This window comes from Apium graveolens, chromosome 7 (assembly GCF_009905375.1).
Source record: "Apium graveolens cultivar Ventura chromosome 7, ASM990537v1, whole genome shotgun sequence".
Classification (NCBI taxonomy): domain Eukaryota; kingdom Viridiplantae; phylum Streptophyta; class Magnoliopsida; order Apiales; family Apiaceae; genus Apium; species Apium graveolens.
The window spans coordinates 258,650,972-258,673,874 of NC_133653.1; the positions used below are offsets into that span (position 1 = coordinate 258,650,972).

General features: G+C 34.3%; 2 protein-coding genes and 1 non-coding gene across 3 annotated transcripts; 2 read left to right on the top strand and 1 right to left on the bottom strand.

The window, feature by feature from the left end:
- The first annotated feature begins 1,417 nt into the window (after positions 1 to 1,417).
- Positions 1,418 to 6,359, top strand: LOC141672233 (2-oxoisovalerate dehydrogenase subunit alpha 2, mitochondrial). The gene is made up of 9 exons (XM_074478787.1): positions 1,418 to 1,739; positions 2,616 to 2,753; positions 2,846 to 3,028; positions 3,329 to 3,486; positions 3,573 to 3,672; positions 4,748 to 4,859; positions 4,942 to 5,081; positions 5,155 to 5,340; positions 6,127 to 6,359. Exons 1-9 carry the CDS (start codon positions 1,500 to 1,502, stop codon positions 6,292 to 6,294), a joined length of 1,425 nt encoding a protein of 474 aa, XP_074334888.1. The 5' UTR covers positions 1,418 to 1,499; the 3' UTR covers positions 6,295 to 6,359.
- A 697-nt stretch (positions 6,360 to 7,056) lies between these two features.
- LOC141672158 (3'(2'),5'-bisphosphate nucleotidase 1-like) lies at positions 7,057 to 12,714 on the bottom strand. Its single transcript, XM_074478665.1, has 8 exons — positions 12,634 to 12,714; positions 10,923 to 10,998; positions 10,403 to 10,476; positions 10,077 to 10,282; positions 8,774 to 8,975; positions 8,595 to 8,693; positions 8,351 to 8,504; positions 7,057 to 7,426 (listed from the first exon to the last, which is right to left on the bottom strand). The coding sequence occupies exons 1-8, from the start codon at positions 12,697 to 12,699 to the stop codon at positions 7,263 to 7,265; spliced, it is 1,041 nt and encodes a 346-aa protein (XP_074334766.1). The 5' UTR covers positions 12,700 to 12,714; the 3' UTR covers positions 7,057 to 7,262.
- A 10,082-nt stretch (positions 12,715 to 22,796) lies between these two features.
- Positions 22,797 to 22,903, top strand: LOC141676108 (small nucleolar RNA R71). The gene has a single exon (XR_012556715.1). It is a non-coding gene; the product is annotated as a small nucleolar RNA R71 (small nucleolar RNA).

Sequence of the window (22,903 nt, forward strand, 5' to 3'; positions counted from 1 at the left end):
TTTAAAAGATCGAAACATGGTTTCTTTAAAGTAACTCCCTAAATATGGAGTATAAATATATTTAGGGAGTATAAATATATGGTTTATAAACATGTCAATTAGTTAAGTAGAGAAAAGTTCGAGATCTCGGAAAACAGCTATGTTCTGTAATCAAAATACCATGAAATACATTATTTTGTGAGATATATTTTACAAATATCACTAATTCATTAAATTTTTTGAAAATCATTTAAATTTAATAAGTATAATGGATATATTCTGCAATTTAAACAAATATTCTGCAAACTAAATATGTTTCGTAGAATAAAACATTTTGTAATATTCTACATGAAGTACATGTACGATATTCAAAATTTTGAATAAAATAATGACTATTGTAAAATATAATACACAAAATAATATATTTTATAATATTTTTATGCAAGATTTTAGTTACAGAACAAAAATAATCTATGTGATCTCAAAAAAAAATGTGATATACATAGAACTACACCAATTTAAAACAAATAAATATGAAATAGTCTAATCTGTATAGCAAAAGGGGATAGAGACAAATGTGAGAAAGTAGACGTGAAGGGATGTACTTGCCATGACCATTTCATGTCATCAAAGCCTATCTATCTTCCCATTTGGCAAGGACTTCATCATTTACACTATCACCATCTCTCTCTCTTCATATAAAGCCATACCATGACATAGACATCTCACAATTATCTTTGTACCTGTCCTATCCTTGTACAATTACCATACTATCCCTGCACATTCCATTATTTCTTTCCTTTTTTTAAATATTTTTTGATTATATATATGAATAAAATCCTAAAAGTATATACTCCCTCTGTCCTATTAAATTCTATACGTTACTTTTTGACACAATTTTTAATGTTCATTTAAAACATAACTCCACTATATTTTTTTAAATAATTTTTTTTCCTGAATAAAAGTTTCATGTTTAAACTTTTATTAAAAAAAAATTGAAAAAATATTATCAAACTATACTTTATATTAGGCTCGAAATACGTGCAAATAGTAAACGTATAGAATCGAACGGGAAGGAGGGAGTATATAACTCATAAGTTCATATATGCGCTCACGAATCAAAACTCAGTATATTATGTCATCTTTATTGATAAAATTATGAAAAATTTTAAATTCCGTAAAAATTAAATATTCAGAGTCTTATTTTAACCGATATTTCATAAATTATGGAGCCAATTTAAGAAAAATATTAAGAAATATATGAAATCTTAAATATTAAATTTCGAATTTTAATTAGAAATGAACAAATGGTGAATTATCCAAATTTAACATTTGCACGTGCAATGTCTATAATATTCTAAAAATATTCCAAAATTAATGAATATGCAGATTTAAACAAAATTAAAGAATATACAACTTTGACCCTCCCAGTTTCCAGCTTATCTATACATACAATACAAGTGCATATATATATACACACATGTGAGTGAATGTACTTGATCATCTGAAACTCAACAACCATGGCACTTCAACTCTTGAAATCCAAGAATGTTGTTTCTCTTTTCAGATCAAAACTTGGTTTCTTGGCCATCACAAAGCAGCCCAAATGTTATTTCACTCATCAAATTCACTCTTTTTCAAGAACTTTAACACAAAATCTTGAAAGCCCATGTGAGTTTTCTTGTAAAAATCCAAACTTTATGTCTTTTTACAGGTGGGAATCAACCATGGCAGAGAAGCATTTGAATATCACTGAACATGTAAGTATATCTCCTTTTTGGAAGTTTCTGATAAGACTTTGTGTAGAAATTATTTTAAAGTTTGCATTTTTATTCATTTCTGTGTGTTTATTTTATGTTTTTGACTGTGAATTTGTGATTGTTAGATAAACAATTGAGTTATTTTTGTTGGTTTTAGTTTTAGTTTGGAAAGAAGTACTGTTACATTGAAAATGAGTTCAACATTGTTGAATTTGTAATTTTGTTAATGAAAGTTTGACTTGATTTAGCAAATAAAAAAAGGAGTTGATTAATGATCTAGCTTGTTTAGAAGGGCTTATTATAAGTTGTACAAATTGCATACTTTATTTGGTGAATTGCTCTTTTTCACAATCAGATGAGTTTTATAATTGTTTATCATGATATTTTTATGTGCATAAAAGACCTTGACTCTGTGATCAAGTCTTGCTTACTCCAGCATAGTTTTCTTGGTGATGATGTTTTATTAGAATCCTTTTACGGGTTATTTTTGGGGTTGGGGGTGCTAGGATTAGGTACTGTAGGAGTAGGAGCTGATCAAGTGCTAAGAACTTTGCTACCCAAAAGTTATAACTATACTAAGTAAGATTTAATTATCCAGCTAAACCCTGTGCAGTTCGTATTCTGAAAACAAATTAAAACTCATAATTCTAGTGGTATATTTGGCTTCTTTTCCGGATGATCTAAAACATGAGAAGGGGTATTGTGCTTAATTTATAGGTTAGTAAAGCTGAATTAGTCATAATTGCTTTGCGATTTTACAACCTGCCTTATTCCATTGGGGTTGCCTGGACTGGTAGTAGGTTACTTTCATATCTTGCATATAGTTGATAAGTACGTAATAATAATCAAATATTAACATTTTGTTGCTTTCTCCAGGCTATGGATTACCCAGGAGGTAAGGTCAAATATACATCTGATTTGAGTTTTATATCAGGATCTCCTGAAGAACGAATTCAGTGCTACAGAGTACTTGATGAAAATGGTCATATAATTAGTTCTAGCAATTTTATAGAGGTACTAAAACAATCATATATCTGATGACAAGTTCTCTTTGTATAGTTCATTATCTAACAAGCAAACGTCCTTATCATTATGAACGTGAGCAGATTGGCAAAGAAGTTGCTGTTAAAATGTATATGGATATGGTTACCCTTCAAGTTATGGATACTATATTCTATGAAGCACAGAGGCAAGGAAGAATTTCCTTTTATCTTACTTGTATTGGTGAGGAAGCCATCAACATTGCATCTGCAGCTGCTCTCAACTTCGATGACCTTGTATTCCCCCAGGTTATGATGGACCTAAATAAACTCTGTACTACTTTTCATCGTGAGAAGTAATGTGATAATATGCGTGTTTATTCTACAATATTACATGTTCACGCATGTGTACATTATGAATGGATACATGACATTTCCTCATCATGCTCTTTTTTAATCCTATTCTGATTTACTGATACACTGTATAGTCCTACTTTCATGACCTATTTGGTTGACAAGTATGTAATTACTCTACAAATGTACATCCTCTTAACATCTCAGACATAGAATATTCAGCAACGTCCAAATGAATAAGTTTTTTTATTACAGTACAGGGAGCCTGGAGTTTTGCTTTGGAGGGGATTTACCATTCAAGAATTTGCAAACCAATTATTTGGAAACGAAGCTGATTATGGAAAAGGCAAGCAGATGCCCATTCATTATGGTTCAAACAAACATAATTATGTTACTGTTTCATCCACGGTTGGGTAAGATGCAAATATTTTTTTGTTGGTTTTTATGTAGTAGACCATCTCCTTTTTGATATTATTTAGTAATAGCTCAATTATTTCAGTACTCAAGTTCCCCAAGCTGTTGGTGCTGCATATTCCCTAAAGATGGATGGAAAAAATGCATGTGCCATCACATATTTTGGAGATGGAGGCACTAGTACAGTAAGTTTACAAATGTCAAATGTGTGAACTTTTCAGAAGTAACTCATAGTTTTTTGTAACTAGGAAACAAGAGAAAAATCTTTGTCATGGGTCAATGATTATTATATTAGTCTATCTCATTTTTGTAAACTAAAGAGCGTGTTCCTCATTAAAAGTCGCACTCAAACAATGATTTTTATTTTTATATGCAGTCAAAAGGTAAACTTTTCTGTGTAAAGCTTCTATACTGTATCAGGCTCCACATCTAGTTCTTTATAATATAAGTAGTCCACGGACTATTTCACAGAGAGATATATAGATGGTTGCTATATATTCTGCACCCATTTCTCCACTGAATTTTCTTTGACTATCCATCTCTTCACTTGATTTGAGCTTTTAAGTTTTTTTCATTATAATTATCTTGTTCCTCGCATCTTTAGCTGATCAGACTTTAATATATTTATGTGCTTGGTCATGTTTAGAGATTGTTATGATGGCTGTTGTGAATTTGCAGCTGAAGAATAGAAAATAATGCCATCTTTATATCCAATCATCCTACTCATTTTATCGAGTCATATAGTTTGTCTGCATGAATGTCTATATTGCTTACTATGCGTTTTGTCATTCTCCTTTTATATTGTTTTTAAGGTATTTCTGTTGTATGTTTTTTCTTGCCCACATATTAGGTTTCATACTTTAGGTTTCCTGAAATAAGTTTATTTTTTGTTCTTTATGGGATCAAATGCGAAACTAAAAGTTTCTTGTTACTCCTATTTTCTTATTGATTATGTCTTGGAGTTAAAGTAGGCTTCTTTACTTGTGAAACAATTAGTGTTTCTGATTTAATAGGTTTTTATCCTACCCTCCATTCCTTGCTCCTATAAATCCCTTCCAACACTTGTCTGCTTATAAGTTTGACCTTTCTGAAATTCTTGCTTCTGTCCCAGTAACCTTTTTGAAATCATTAGTGGCATTGCCAAAACTAGTCCCATATTCTTGTCACACTTATATACATACCTTCAAGGGAAGCAATTATATATCTTTGTGTAAAACATTATCTTCAGTTCTGTTTACTTACCTTCTCATTTGATTTTAGGGAGATTTCCATGCTGGTTTAAACTTTGCGGCAGTTATGGAGGCCCCAGTCATATTTTTTTGCAGGAACAATGGATGGGCCATCAGCACTCCTATTGCAGACCAGTTCAGAAGTATTGCTCTTTCCAATTGTATGTTTCTCTCCTTTGTTATATTTCATAATTAGAAACTGACAACGATTCTTTTCATCACTAGGTGATGGTATTGTTATTAGAGGACAGGCATACGGCATTCGTAGTATCCGTGTGGATGGACATGATGCAGTTGCTATATACACTGCTGTTCATGAAGCACGTCAAATGGCCATTCAGGAAGGCGCACCAGTTCTCATTGAGGTAATTCTAAGGTTTTTTTTTTATTACCTTTTGGGTAGCGGTACCTACTTAAGTCGGATCATTGTTTTTCCAGGCCCTTACCTACAGAGCAGGACACCACTCCACTTCGGATGACTCCACCAAATACCGTTCAGCCCATGAAATTGAATGGTGGAGAAGCTCACAAGATCCTGTTTCTAGGTTTAGAAAATATATTGAAAGGAAAGGATGGTGGAGTACTGAGGCAGAGTCAGAACTTCGTACCAACACTAGGAAGCAGGTAAAAGCTTAAACCACTGATTGAAGATTTTCTTAAAATAAAGAAGGATTTATTCTCTCTTTTCCTTTCGCCTTTTTGGTTATATATATATTCAACAGTTCTGTTAGTTGATAAATTACATGTCATACTCCCTCAAGTTATTCGCAAAGGTTAGAGATTATGTATGTACCATGAAATCCGTTTTAAAAAATTGGTAGTTAAAGCAGTAGGATATAGCTTCGCAACTAACATTTGCATTGGAAAATTTGTTGATAATGTGTCATTTTGTAATTTGTCCTACTACTTAAAATGCATTTGTTATCTCGCCAGTGTAGAATCTTTAAGAAGGGACTCCTATATAACTTTGAGGGCATCAATACATTAAAGCCATGGGGAGAGAGTGGTCAAGTTATATAGCCAATATTAGGAGTAAAATTAGTTTTTTGGAAAATCGACATTTGCAGGTAAACTTTTTTAAATTCTAAGAGAGTATATAGAACCACACTTAATATTGATAAAATGTAGATCTTAACAGGTAAAGGATAGAAACTGTTATAGCAAAAAAAGTAGATACTGCTTAAGCAAAAAAGAAAAGATAGGGTAGATACTCTTGTGAAAAAGACTCGATACTAGTATTACATATGGAGTCATTTTACCATGGCCACTGGGTGTTCATTCAGCACACTGTACTATTGTTTATGCCATGTACTTTTTTTCCTTCTGCACACATTTAAACTGTCAGATGATCCGTAAATTTCCTGTATTTGACAAAGTTTTGAACTTGTGAACTTGACATGCTTGTTTCAGCTAGCAGAGGCAATACAAGTTGCAGAAAGAAGCAAGAAACCCCCTGTTGCAGACATTTTCCGAGATGTATACGATGTTGTCCCATCCAACCTCAGTGAACAAGAAAAGTTACTCAGAGAAACCATCAGTAGACATTCAAAAGATTATCCATCTGATGTCCCTGTATAAATTTCATATAATTGCCTATTGAATAGAAATATATCAGAATAAAGAGTTTTCATATTTACTTATCCGCTTTCTGTTTTTGTTGTTATGAACAAGCCGATTACTACTAATCCAAACGAGGAAAGATACCAAGCTCCCTATCACTAATACTTATTTAACCGATTGCTCCAGAGTTTCAAAAAAGGTGGAAAGCAAAGTAAAATAGTTTCATTTTCATTCCTATTTGTGCTCCCAAACTTTTAAAAGGAACGAAATCAAGTGGTGATGTAAATTTTACATACTTTCGCTCCAAAACTTTTATTCCATTTTTGAGATGAAAGTAATTTAACTCCTTTTCACTTCCCTAATAAAAACCAGGGAATAAGGCTAATTGTAAGAGAATACATACAGTGATTTTTTGTCTGAAACAAAGTACCAGCTATGTGCCGCGTAAATGCACACTTATTCCATGTTTTATTTTATTCTTTGAAATTAAGTAAGTACTACATGTAACACTTATGGTATAAATAATTGAAAATTAACAAAGTTCAAATTGTATTCAGAATACTAACATATTTCATCAGACTCCAAGAATCTAGACTCTAAAGAGGTATAACTGTCCAAGAAATAGACCTATGGATATATGAAATTATAGATAACTAATGGCAACTCATCGTGCAAAATAAATTATTATAACAAAATTTGTTAAATAATTTTTTTTAATTAAAAATCGAAAATACAGAAAACAGATCAACATTGTTGTGTTGATTATTAAACAAAAGCTGATGAAATAAAGATATTCCTACAAGGAAGATTGCTTCCATTATTGCTTAAAAAAATTATTGTGAAAACTGGATGAAAAAAGAAACCAGTTTAAGTGTTTACAATATCAAATTGATAGCACAATAATACAACAAATAGTGAGTACAAAAGTTTACTTTGTTACGAACAAAAAAAAAACTGAAGATGGAGAAAAAGCGACTTCAACATAATTACAAAGCTGAAGCATTCTCGCTTAAAGATTCTTTAACTGCCTTTAGAAGAGAAGGCATCAATTTCTGATTTGTAACAATTATGCCCGTGTCAAGATCAAGATACCTTCCCTTAGAAAAATCTAGAGGGTTCCCTGCAGCATCAGACACAACACCCCCAGCTTCTGCAAATATCATGTGTAATCATGAGCTTAAGGTTATCTAGGTCCATATGATTGTTGCACACAAACATTAAGTACTGTTTGTATACTACATTTGTGGAAAGTAAACTGACATTTGATCCTATCATGTGCAACTTATCCTGTATTGCACTAACTATATCTCCAAGAAAGAGATTTCAAAAAAAATAGACTTCAACATTTATGACGTACGACAGGAATCCACTGTCCTGGTTGCCCATCTAGTAAACTCGGAAACCAAAAGTAACTACCATGCGATGCCACTGGATTAGGCACTTCAGCAGCATTTTTTATCACAAGAATAATAAATAGAGTTCTAGTAGGAAAACTAAAACTAATCAGGATTTTGGGAGCAAGAACATATTTATATACTATTATGTGAAAGAAATAAATGTATATGATACTTCCTCTGTCCAAATTAGTATTCCATTGATTTTTTGCATGTATTTTAGATGGATAAAAAAGATAGTTTCACACATTATTTTCTCAATTTTATTTTTCTTCATTAAAATTTAAATTAAAAACAAATAGTACTACCAATTATATTATGGATAAGATTTTCTTTTCCACATAAAATTTAATTTAGAAAAGAAATTTTAAGAAAGAATCTATGGAGCTATCTTTCTGACACACGACACTCCTTAAAATGAATGTAAAAGATCTTAGTGACTACTAACGTAGGACAGAGGGAAAACATGACTACGCGAGCATCCTGTGTGTGTGTGTGTGTGTTCATATGGTTTCCATACTATAGGTAATATTTAGTCCATTCTGCATTAGATGTTGCTACTGATTAGCAATCTATAATTCATTCTTGGTACCAACGAATTGAAGATGTTTACAGTATTTATTAACATCTAACAGTTCAATAATTTAAATAAATAGATAACAGATTCTAAAATATTGTACCTGTAACAACACTGTATCCAGCAGCATGGTCCCAAATTTTTTCACGGTAACCTTTATGTGGGAAGCGCAAATATATTGCTCCATCTCCTCTGGAGAGAGCACCATATTTAGCTTGACTATCAATCCTGACAGGTGGTGCTTTGACACCCAGCTTCTGTTATACATACAAAATTGGGTCACTGCTCCGTATTAGCAGCAGAAAGTTGTTGGGTGCACATGCTAACACAGACACAGATAGTAGTACCTTCGCGATAGAGCTAGACAAGTCATGGGAGGAGTGTGCCGCTTCATAAGATTCGAAGAATGATGCTTCTTCCGGATTTTCGGTAGCACTCACATGGACCTGACAAGCACTAATGATATCATATGTGCACAGTATCCATCACTTAGAAATGCTAGATGATAACAGAATTGAGAATCAACCTTGACAGGTGAGGACCCATCAAGAGACTGCATATAAGTTCCACCGCCAATTTGAGCTGAGAAAAGGCAACCAACTTTTTCCTGAGGTTCTTTACTGTTAACAGATCCTAGAGGAAGATTTGGACAAGCTAGGACACCCAATACAACTTTCCCTTCATCTAGCAAACCTAAAGCTATTGCATATTGATCCCCCCTCACAAACCTGCATCAGGTGATTAAAATACTACACGTTCATTCTCAACAATAGCCAGATAGATCAGATCAAGTTTCGACAGGAAACTGTTAAAAAAATATCGTATTGTACAAGTGCATGAACGAAGGTGTCAGCATGTCTATATATAACCAGTGAGCGGATTGGGGCCAGACTAGTTCATTATGATAATAAATCTCTCTAAATTTTCACCAATATATTGCTCTGACCGTCAAATGTTCTCGAGCAGTCCTTTAAACTGAGTGTGAGGGTTTCCTCTCTAGTTATTCACAAAATTCTGCACTTTCATATTAGTATAGTAGGTCTATTTATCATTGAACAGTCTGCATGTGATTCAGATTTCTCTCGGATTTTAGTCGGGATTTGACTTCAGGCCTCTGAGCCTTGTTTAAGTTGAACTTTTATTTTCTTTTTTCCTTTCCTAAATCCTCCTTGTATAATGTTTGTGTAATGACAACTCTCCCCTACTGGCCTACTCTATGCTCAAACCCCGGGTTAGTTTGTTTTCTCACTTCTGAAGTTTACCCACAGAAGGTAGATATCCCTGTGCTAATGGGATCTATGCATTAATGCTTTCATAAACACAAAACTCAGTATACAGGAACTACATACAAATAGTTATATTGCAGGATGAAGTGGCATTCTGGCGTTCAGAGCATAGGTAGTAACATTAAAGTATGAATGCATGATTCTGCTCCTAATATATAAAAATTAAAAAACTTACACAATTAGTACATAAACAAAAAACTTTTGGTTCTTCAATTTGTTGAATTTTCTTCCGCTACAATATTTTTCACATGCATTTGAATTATCAAGTTCACGTCTTTGAACAAAGTTTGTAGCTCGATACGGTTTACAACACTGACTAATATACATTAAAATTTAATCTTGGGATTCCACACAGTACATGGAGTACATTTAGGATTTTCTTTCCTGTGAAAACGAATTATTAGTTTGTGCATTCTAACGACATAGATTCATCAATTGACATACATATAACGGTATGAGCAAGGAAATTGTTACAACATGACACACAATTGGAAATTTTTCTAAAGTCCGCAAAAATAAATGGCCCACTTGTAGTAAACTTACCCTTTAGTACCATCAATTGGATCCAAAACCCAATGACATCCACAAGAACCTCCTTCAGACTTACCATTGTCAATGGCTCTTAGCACATTTTCTTCGGTTAGCGGGGGCACATCATATGTTCCATCACTAATGAGAGTATCATTGACAAGCTCTGTAATTCGTTGTAGTGTTTCTTTTCCTTCTTCCTTGCGGAGGTCTCCAGAGTCCTAAAACATCAGGAGGTTTAACCGAGACTCACATAAGAAGATATAGAAAGTAGTTACATATCTAGAAGCAAGAAGATACGCTAATCAACATATTAAGAGCAGCTAACTCTCCAACCTTACCTCTTCGGCCACTAAAGAAAAAGCCATTGAAGGTAACTCTTTTTCCAAAGCAAAGCTGACCAGAACTTGTGAACCTGATAATTTCTTTAAACGTTAAAATATCATAGAAATATAGCTTCTGTTCCAGCATGCTTAAAAGCTAAAGCTTGCACAAAATACTTACTGAATCAAAATAAACTACTAATTTACCGAAAAAGGTCAGATAGCAGGACAATACTAAGTCTTCCAGATACAAGTATTTATAATAAATTGGTATTTAACAGCAAAATGTGGCCCAAGCAAGATTTTACCAGATATACATATGATACAACTCATGTGCACGCTACCTGATACAAATTACTACAAACAGGCATAACTAAAATCACCCAAAACTGATCACAAGAACAGTTGTAATCTGAAAGAGTGGTTGGCTTATAAAAGGTATCTCCTTGTAATAGCATAAACTTGTTCCATTCGCATCAAGTGAGTCAAATAGATCGTAAAAATATAGACGATATAGACAAGAGTCCACTGGGATTACCATAATCAGCCACTGTCACTGGGCTCTTATCAGATTTAGAATGGACGTCTGATTGCAACAATGCCTTTTGCACCTTCTGCAGACAGAAATGACCATAAACTGGGTAAATTTATACTGGGTGTAAATTATGACTGAATAAAGATGCTGATATATTACATTAGGCAATGAACTGGGAAAACAAATCCTTGCAAAAAATTTCCGCTAACCGGCTATAGATGGACTGGAGAACAGGTCCTTCCATGGACAACGAGGTAGTCTTTTACTTTTTAGATAACTATGGTCTGTACTAATATTTATTTGATATAAATTACATGTACCATGTGTTTGCAATGAGGGGTTTTAATATATTGGCACATACCATGGGGAATTAATATACAACTTCTCGATCAACATATATCATGTGTACCTAAATTTACCGTTGGAGTGAAGAGTTGATGTGGAAAGTGGGAATGCATTCAGTTATATATTAAAAGCCGATCTCAATAGGAGGTGTTTCAAGAGAGTAACAGTATATTCTTGAGGATATGATTTCGGGATGACAGGAAAAAGAAGATTTGAACATATTCTTTTAACATTATTAGGTCAATCATTATCTAGAGGGCCATGAAGTCACAGCTGCTGTGTCCCAGACAGGAGAACTGAGACCGACCTTAAATATGCCAAGTTTAGCTAGGGCTCAGACATTTTGGCTACTATGCACAAAACCCTAGCCAAAATGTCTCCAATCCTAACTGAACTTGATATTTTAGGCTGATCTCATTTCTCGCGTTTCAGAACCAGGAACAACTTCATGGCTCTTATGGTAATGATTCTACTAGTAGTGTTAAAGACAATCTTAAAGATCACCTCTGCAGATTCCCCTTCGTTTTCCTGACATCCCAAAATCATAACCATGAGAATGTACTATTTTGATGCAGACTCTTTTCTCATTGAATGTCAATATGGTAACAAAATGCACTGTGCCAGCATATTACATTGGTCCACGTCCACTTCATTAAAGTTTTCTTTATTGATAAGTACTTTTTAAATGAATTTCAATATGCTTGCCGGAGAGATTCGAAAATCACATGTTATTTTCACTGGATGTGCCTATATATTCAATCCCCTCACTGTAGATACATGGTACCTTTAACTAATATCAACTAGAAATGAGCACAGGCCAAGGCCATATTCCATTTTAACGAACTACCACCTCATTTTCCATAAGTGTTCCTTTGTTCTCAATACCTATTTGGTGAAGATTATAAGACTTCGTTTTTCTAACCAATTGGGCCTTGCATATAGCTAAACTCCTGTTTTTAGACAATGTCCATCGGTAAATCATGTGCTGACGCATACTGTTGGGAATGTAGTTTCTCTAACAAGATACACTAGCCAGCCTAACCAGTTCAGTTAAAAGGTGTTGTTTAGTTGATACACTCAACTTCACATCACTGATCATTCTTCTATAATTTCACAATGCACTCACCTGAATCCCAAATCTAACACATTTATATCTCAATCATTACACATTAACACACCAACATGTCACATAACTTGGCACACACAATACCACAATTTAAAGAAACCCCATTTCAAAAATCCCATCATAAAAGCAAACTATCATCTGGGTACAGCTTAAAAACTCAAAAACCCAAAAAAACTCTCACATACATTTTAGCAAACACGTACCTTGCATACAAAAAACACAGCAAAAAGTGAGAAAAGCAACCTGACAAAGGCGAGAAGCAAGAGCTGCAGCTTTGGTAGCAGCGGCGAGCTCCTTGTCGTAAGACATAGACCTGATTGAAGAAGAAAAGATGGGTTTGATTGGGGTTGTTTTGAGGAGTAAAGAGAAGGTGTGTTTTGTAGAAATGGTAGGTAAACGAGTGAGTGAACTCAGTGAGTCTGATAATAACATACACGCCATCTCACTCGCTCTCTCTCTCTCTCTATTTATGATTGTTAACGAACTTTGGGCCTTATGTTCTAAAATACACGCCCATATTAATTCTTTTGATTTGAAACGAATTTTTTTTCTTGCAAATGATATATTTTGATATTTTATTATGTTACTAGTTTTTTAATTGATTTTTTTTTGTCCAAAATAATAAATTTATACTAACAATTTAAAAAAATTGTCTGAATCATTTTTCAAAATATTTTTCAATTATATAATGATAATAACTGGTGAGTGCATATTAGGGCATGTTTGTGTAGTAACTTATAAGTTACTTACCGCTTATAAACCCATATTAATTGATGAGTGTTTGTCGACTAAATTTGTAAGTCGAATTTATAACTTATAAGTTGATAAGTTATGTGCCCGTTTGTAAAATCTTAAAATAAGTAATTTTTGACTTAAAATGAATAAGTAATTTATAGGTGATAAGTAGATAAATACTTTTAACACTCGAATAAATTTTAATAATATATTTCGCACGGATTACTTTTAACACTCGAATAATTTTTAATAATATATTTTATCTTAATTATTAATATATTAATATAGATTTTTAATAATTGAAAAATAAATCGAATAACATAATAAGTTATAATAATATATATTTTTGATAATTTGAGAATTGACTGAATATAAATAATATAATATGATAATATGTTGTTCACGGGACTTGAACCTTGAACCTGTAGAAATTATAAAAAATAAATAATATAAAAGTTTAAATATAATACGTTGTTGACGAGATTTGAACCCTGAACCTATGAGATCAGTTTAAATATTAATATAATATTATTTTATGATTACATCTGACGGTTCCCGTATATCTGTCTTTAGATCTAAAAGTTGATATTTAACGTACCAAATAACTACACCGAACAACCGACCAACTATCAAATAAAGGGTGTTCTGCTTATAATATAGATAAGTGTTTGAATAATTTCACTTGTGTTTGGATAATTTCACTTATAAGTCAAATTTTTTTTATATAAATAAATCAAAATAAACAATTTTTAAATATAATCATATTATTTCATGAATTTTAGATTAGATTAACATTTAACAATATATTTTTTAAAATTAAAGTTAATTAAAATGAAAAAAAATCAAAATAAGTTGAGAAAAATACGCCATTACTAAAATTCAACTTATCAGCTTATAAGTTGAAAATCCGACTTATAAGTTAGGTATACAAACACTCCTCGATAAATACTTACAATGCTTATAAGTCAATAAGTAACTTATATGTTGTGGCCAAACAGACCCTATATATGTTGGTAATGACATACTTTTTCTCAACTTATTTGTTTTTATTTAACTTAGTTTTAAAGTTTATGTTTTTAAATGTTAATGTAATTTAAATTCACGAATTAGGATAATTATATTTAAAAATTATTTATTTTAGTTCAGTTAAGTTAAAAAAAATTGTACTTATAAATAAAATTATTCAAACACTTATCTAACTTATAAAATTTATCTACTTATTATTTTTAAGTTATTTATTCATTTTAAATTATAAATTACTTATTTAAGATTACGTAAACTCCCGGTAAAACTTGACACCACCCCATCGTTAGGAAAACAGTCGGAAACTAATTTGGGCCGTACCATTACTACTTTAAAAAAAATGTTGAATCTAAAATTTAGGATTAAGATGGCTGAACCAAGGGACTACTGGAAGAGTTTAAAATCCTGGTGCATGCAGATTGGCAGACTTGCCCTGCAAAATGCAAGTATGCAATCTTCTTTCACCAACATGTTTTCTCTTGGTTTGTCGTAATTATATTGGGTGAATGAAACTGCAAATGCCAATCCAATATGGCGATGTTTTGTGGCGCAAGTTCTGTTTACTGTCAATAGGTCTCGTTCATGCTGATGCGAGGATCTCAAAAATTAATTTCAGAAGCCAGTGACCATGCATGCTGTTATCTGAATTCTGAGCTTTTGTCATTACCTAGATATTTCAAGTAGACCTCTTGTGAGTCTCCTTATAGAGAGGTTCAAGACATTTTTTTAGGAATTTTATGCTCAATCTATATTAGGTGTCGGTCCAGGCTTTGAAATTAAGACCAAAATAACTAGAACCGGTCCAAAAAATTCCGAGACCTTAGTTGAAATCAAATTTGAAGGCTACACGGGCCCATTATATATATTAAAGGATTCGAAAATTTTGGGGTTAGTTAGAGTTGGGTATCATATACGCTTAAATTTTAAAATAGTCGCTCAATTGCGGGTCACATATCAAAAATACCACCTTAATTATCGGGGTCTCGATTACACCACTCTAGTTGACGGGAGAATGTATGCGGCAGAGATGACTTGGACAACGCGGATGTAGCGGTAAAATCTTTTAACGTGACTAAGTAGTAAGGGTTATGTCACAACTGCATATACACACATATAATGTATATATAAATTAGGGTTCTTGGAGTTGAATGAAGATGAATCAAAATTTCTTCTATATCTTCTCAATTCCTTGAATATAGTTGATGCTCATATGTCTAGGTATCAAAGCCCCATAGGTAGAAGCGCGGATAGTTCTTCCTCTTTGCAGTCGTTAAAGAACACAAAATGTGTTTTTGTGGGAGACGAGCTAGAACTTGTGTTTCACGGACTCTAAAAAATTCTAGAAGGCGTTTCTACACTTGTGCCCTACCAAGGGTAATATTTTGGTAATTTTTTTTTGTTTTTTTTGTTGTAAATAATGTTTATACTTTGTTAATTGTAGGAAGGTGAAGGCTGCCATTTTTTTCAATGGTTTGATGAAAATTTATGCCCTAGATCAAAGGAAGTGATAACTCACTTAAACCACCGGAGAATTTATTTGGAGGAGAATTTGAAACTTGTGGAAGAAAATTTAGCAGAAAGTGTTGAAAAAAGGAAGATTTTGAAGGAGAAAAGGAAGATGTTGATTGATGCAAGGATTATGTTAGAGGCTGAGAAGAAAAAGATGAAAAAATAACTGAAGATATATATGCTATTAACTGTGATGGTGGTTACTTTTGTATGAATAAGAAGTATTTAGTTTATGATGGCAGTAAAGATGCATGTGCAATGGTAGTTAGAATTAGTGAATGTAATGGTTTGAATGAATTATCTGGTTGAAAAATTTTGCAATCAATGAAAATGTCATGTAGACCACATTTTGCTACAATTTGGGACAAATTAGACAAACATATTTTGGTGGTAATAATTTTTAAAAAAAATATAACAACATATGATTACATAACAGAAGCCATCCATCATAAATAAGGCTTACAATACCAAATTGCATTAGCCTTAACAGATACCAAAATACTAAACCAAAAGTTTAAGTTGAAGAGAGACTTAATAGAGGTACATCAAATACTACTTCCAAAAGTAATACTACTTAAAATCAATTCATTCCCCTAGGTTAATTGGATCTTCTGCAGTGTTCTTGAAGTCACTCAGCCTTTTTAACTCAGCGCTGAGTTTGAAAACATAACTTCAAGGGGCTGGTGGAGGAGGAGGAGGATTTGTATCATCCATGTTTTGCTCAGCAGCCCTGTTTTGCTCTGCAGCCATTGGCCTCTGTTCTAGTCTAGGAGGTGGTGTGATTGCAGGTGGTATAGCTCTAGGTGGTCTGAAAGGCACCAAGTCCTTTGAGTGTCTCTCAAGTTCCTTCATAGACCTTAAATGAGCAACCTTGTGTGTTGACAATGCAATTCTCCAAAACAAATTCTTCAATATTCCAGTGTTGAACCTAGAAGGACAATAGCAAACATTAGTATCATTCAATATATAAATCATTCCAGATAATTAACAAGTAAAGATAGAGTGTTATTTTTTCTTGAAATTAGCACAAAGATGCCTTGTGCACAATCTGTGCTCAACAGATCGAAGGAGCTCTTTCACAAAAAAAATTCAAACCATTTTGCTGACCATTTATGACTGTCAATCCAGCTCCATCATCCAGATTTAAGTAATCCTTGAGCAGCATAAGAAACCACCTCCAAGAATCTGTATTCTCAGATTCAACCACAGCATAATAGATTGGAAACATTTGGTTGGTTCCATCTTTACCTACAACATATTGGAGCTGACCACCATAAACAGTCTTCAAAAAATATCCATCGAGCCCAATAACTTTCCTACAACCTGCTTTCCAACCAGCTTTGAGAGCATAGTAGCACACATAGATTCTTTTATACTTCACATGATTCTCTGTATTCAATCTAGTTGTTGATATCTTGACATCATTTTCAGTATTATGTAACAACACCTCTTGTCCAAAATCCCTCACTCTAGCATAATGCTGCTTAAGACTCTCAACAGTTCCTTCAAGTGTCATTTTCCTTAACCTCAACACTTCAATTCTAGGTACCTCAATTTTCAGCTCATTTTTAATTATTTCAGCCATCTCCTTACATTGACCATTGAGTGTTCTTCCTGATCCTATCACCAAAAACATTACATAAATACCTGACATTTGTCATTTTATTGTTGTATGGCTTAGTGCACAAGTGCGTGTCAACCAGTGTTTTTACAGTTACAGTCTCATTGTCTTTGTTTCTACTACACCACATGTAGAAGAGACAGTTTGCCTCACAAGACACTTGGAATCTATTACCATCATTAGCAATGAATTGGACCCCTCTTCTATCAAGCACAATATACCTCCTAACAGTATCCCTGAACTCAGCCATGTTAACAAACTTCTGTCCAACTTAAAACCTTGGAACCCCTTCAGTCTACCATTTTTCTTCAACATTCTTCTTTTCTTGGGATTAGGTTGACCAACATATCCAATTCTTGCATTCTCATCCTTACTTGAGGATGAGAGAGACCTCATAATTTGTGAATTAGACACAGACTCTTCACTAGGGGACTTGTTTGGTGTGTTCATAGCATTATACATTTTATCTTTAAATTTCTTAGCATTTTGCCTAACGGTATGCAACTCATCATCACTGTCACATACATTATTAGGGCATACACTATCATCATCATCTAATTCCTCACCTTCATTAGCAAATATGTACTCAGGGTCATCAGGATCATCTATATCATCACTTACATCATCCAAATCCTCCCCATTTTTACTATCATCCCCAACTATTTCTTCTTCCATCATTCTACTCATATTGTTCTCCTAAGGCACAGTTTTTTTTACATTGTTTAGGGATTTCCGGAACATCAATTAGGTTTTCAAGGTTAAAATGATCTATATATAAGTCAATCATACCATACAGTTTAGACAAATCAACCAAATTCCTCACATACCCATCATCATATATTTCCCTAGTACCTTTAGTAAAATTAAACCCATCACGCTTAAAGTAGACAAGAGCATTCACATCATAATCATATCTTTGGGAAAAATCTTATAGGTCACAAAAGGACATCAAATCATTATCAAAGTCTGTAATAACCTCAGTTTTACCCCCAACGTAAGTAATATTAGGAGAAGGGTAAAATCACCATGGTGGTGAAGATACAGTGTAGTAGACATGCTGAAAAAACAGAAAATAACATATAAATGTATATATGTACACATATGAACGTACTTACAGATAAATACAAGTCAATATATCTAAGGTTCATCAATTAAAGGAATTGAACATACTTTCAATTGCGGTAATAGATCGTAACTTGACGATATTTGCAATCCCACACGCAATGTTCTTCCAATTCGCACCTCAATTGAACTCTCTCAGTCGATTTCGCCACTTAGGATTTTCCCCCAATTCTTCAATCGCACTCTTCTCTCTCAGATATGTTTTTAATTGATCATGACTGTCTATATTACTTTTTTTGTTACAAACGCAGCTTTGCTTATTTGGAAGCTACGTAACTTAACACCGTAACTTAACAATATAAGAGTACTAGGGTTTAAGACAAATCGAAAACAAGCATCAAAGTATCGCCTAAATTGAAGAATACAAAATTTTTCTTCTCCATAGCCGTCTTGCGCTCTTTAGGTCTCCGTATTGCTCTCCATTGGCTCCTTGTTATTAAAAATGTCTTTTTATTTGTATATATAATCCCCTAGTGGACCTGGACCTTCAAAATTATCAAATTCTACTAAAATAAGGATTATGGGGCAAAAAGGGCGGGGCGGCCACATTCAAATCAGCACGGGCGCGCTGGTTTTTTGGCAGAAAGGCGGGGCGGCCGCGCCTGATTTCTGGATTTTTCTGCTGATTCTTCTTTTGGCCATATCTTGAGTTCTGCTCGTCAGAATTAGGCGATTCAACTGCCCACGCGAAACTAACGAGATTCTCTACAACTTGAGAATGGCCTAGGCTTCAAATTCTTAGATCTTTTCAGCATATTTTCTTGAAAAACTCCTTTCTTCATTTAACTGATGCCTGAAATACAATAACACAAAAACATATCAAAAATACCAAGAACTTGAGTCCAAAACACCAACTTAAGCTTGTAATGAAGCGTTCCAAGTAGATATAAAATCAAATTATCACATCCCCAAACTTGAATCGATGCTTGTCCTCAAGCATAAACAGACTCAAAAACTATATAATAAACCTTATGCATGAATGCAACTACGTGAATGCGACTAAATGACAATGCGATCGATCCCCTCAGAATAACCATGACCAAATGAATAAGCCAACGCCTCTAAGAATGTAATAACTTTTAACAGAGTTCGAATAAATCTCACAAAACAACTCACAAACCAGAAACGTGCGTGTGTGGGATGCTTAATAGATATACTCTCGATACTAGATCAATAACCATAACTTATCTTTTATCAAAATAATCACAAGTTTATAACTAGAATAGACGTTGAACGCATAATGACTCACAACACCTCCTTTCTACTACAGTTATACAAGGATTCATCTTATTATTGAATACATAACAAAGATGCTTATTTGACCGTGCAATGAATGAGGTCCCAAAAGACTTATGCAATAATACCCATGTAGCGAACGTTAGGTTAGCGGATCCCAGACTATCAAAGCCTTATGTCACTAGGCACAAAGTCCCCTAGAACTTAATAAACCGAGTATTAAAGAGCTCACTCTTGATCAATTATGCATAAACACAAACTTTTTCTTCCTTTTGTTTTTTTTTCAATAATTTCTGAATAAGTGTGTTTCGCTCCATCTCATTCAACCCTAGACTACTTATAAATTATGACCCGACTACTAGTCATTTGACGCCTGCCTTATTCAAATAAAGCAATGAAATTTAAGCTTTTTCTCTAGTTTAAAAATCAGTATTTTTACATCATTACGAGAATAGAAAAAAATTCTAAATATAACCAAGTGATTAAATCTCAACAAACAAACAAGTATGATCATGATCTAGCTCCACAACAATCTATAAGACTTGTGATTTTTTTTGTTTCTGGCATGCAAACCAATTCTTTAGACTTAAACAACTCTCTATTCGTCATCAATACACTCAAATCAACATCAACCAATCAATCAAAAAAAGCTTAACCTAAGGGATCATGTTATATGCATGCACATGCAACTATATGAACTCACATAAAAACACAAACAAATATGTCCTATATGAACAATCATGCAAAAATATAAATAAAATACAACTAAACATGCAACATGAATCTATATGAATCTATATGAACACACACAAACTAATCCTTATATTATCACCCCCAAATTTAAAATTTTCAATATCCTCATTGAAGGTAATAATAAGGATTTCGGGCATACCTAGTTGTCAGGAGGATCACCCTCTTCGGGTGGAGGATCAGGTGGCCAATCAACCTCGACACCAGTGTATCGGAAAACAATACCGAGAGCGTGTGTCAAATCTTTAGCAAAATGTTGATGGATGTCATGCATGGCCGCAATACGCTGAATCAACCTTCTATACTACACATCACCAAGACCAAACCTATCATTTGTCTGTGGTGAACGAGATGGACCCTCTGTAAGCACGGGAGGAATCGCCCGGTCACCATTTAGATTATCATAGATATATTCCAACCCCTTGTCAGGGGGTACACCTAAAAATGCATAACTCAAATGATCTGGCAGCGGTTTAAGCCCAAGTGTGGGAGCTTCTTCAATAGACAGCTCAAAACACTCTTGAGAAATTTTCAGCTCTGCTAACCCAAGAGAATCGAATGGCATATCCAACTTCCTCTTCCACGAAGGTGCATTCAAACCCGCAGTTGCTCTGCTCCTTCTTCATCTTCAATAACCGATTCCCCTATTAAGGATCTCTATGAGGTATCTGACTTTGACAATTGCTCAAGTTCCGAATTCACTACAGAGTCGACCCACTCTACTTTAAAGCACTCCCCTTTAGCTGTGGGTAACTTTATTGCCTTGAACAAATTAAAAGTGACCTTTTGATCTTGAACCTTCATCGTAAGCTCTCCTTTTTGCACATCGATCATAGTGCGGCCTGTAGCCAAGAATGGTCTTCCCAAGATGATGGGAATCTTCTTATCTTCCTCAAAATCCAGAATTACAAAATCAGTAGGGAAGATGAGTTTGTCCACCTTAACCAAGACATCCTCCACTATTCCCCACGGATAAGCGATGAAACGATCAGCTAGTTGTAATGACATGTATGTCGGTTTTGGATCAGATAAACCCAACTTTTTGAAGATAGACAAAGGCATCAGATTGATGCTAGCTCCCAAATCACATAAACACTTGTCGAACGACAAGTTTCCGATGGTGCAAGAAATAGTGAAACTTCCAGGATCTTTAAGCTTTGGAGGCAATTTCTGTTGCAGAACTACACTGCATTCCTCCGTAAGAGCAACGGTCTCTGAGTCATCGAGCTTCACTTTTCGAGAGAGAATACCTTTCATAAACTTCTCATAGCTAGGCATCTGTTCAAGAGCTTCAGCGAAAGGTATGTTGATATGAAGTTTCTTGAACACCTCCACAAACTTAACAAATTGCTTATCCAACTTCTACTTCTGCAGCCTCTTAGGAAAATGAGGTGGATGATAGAACTGTTTTTCTTCTGTATTACCCTTGGGAGGAGTGTGTTCCATATTTTTCTTCCTTGATTCCACCTCGGCATCCTTATGTACCACTTTTTCAGCTACAATCTCATTTTCTGGATTTGGCAAAGGTGCAGACGCACCTGCATTCTGGACATAATTTTCAGACTCTTCGTCTTGCTGAATTTGGGGGCTTGCGACCTTTCCAGACCTCAAGGTGATGGCATTCACCTGTTCATTAACTTCCCTCTTTCCTGGAATGGCTTCTGTATCACTAGAAAGCGTTCCTAATGGTCGATTCAATAAGGCATTAGCAATTTGCCCTATTTGGTTCTCCAAAGTCTTGATAGAAACAACCTGGCTTTGGCATATAAGAGCCTGATTTTTGCACATAAGCTGCAACTCCTCTAATTCAGATTTTTCATTCGAAGATAGACCTTCACCTCCATGAGTTTGTTGTTGAAGTTGGAGTTGTTGTCTTGGTACATATTGCGGTTGTTGAAAACCAGAAGGGTTGAACTGCTTTGCTGCATACTGCTGTTAAGGCTGCTGCATCGCACTCTGATTTTTGCTCTAGCTGAAGTTAAGATGATTCCAGTAGTCAGGATGATAAGTGGTTGGAACTGGTTGTTGCAATCTTTGAAAGTTGCTCACAAACTGAGCTGATTCACTAGATATAATGCATTGCTCCATCTCATGTGAACCTGCACACAACTCACAAACACTGGTTATATGATTAACGCCATAGTTAGCCAGAGAATCGATCTTCATAGACAACGCCTTTAGTTGAGCAATGATAGCCGTAGTTGTATCCACTTGCAGAACTCATGTTACTTTTGCTTGTGGCAATCTTTGGGTTGGATACTGATATTCATTAGCAGCCATCAGTTCAATTAGATCATAAGCTTCCTCATAGCTCTTTGCCCATAATGCTCCACCTGATGCTGCATCGAGCATGGGTCTTGACTGTACTCCCAAACCGTTATAGAAGCAATTGATGATCATCCAATCAGGCATGCCATAATGAGGACACTTCCTAAGCATCTCCTTATAACGCTCCCAAGCTTCACATAGAGATTCCCCTGATTGCTGCGCAAATTGAGTAAGAGCATTCCTGATTGC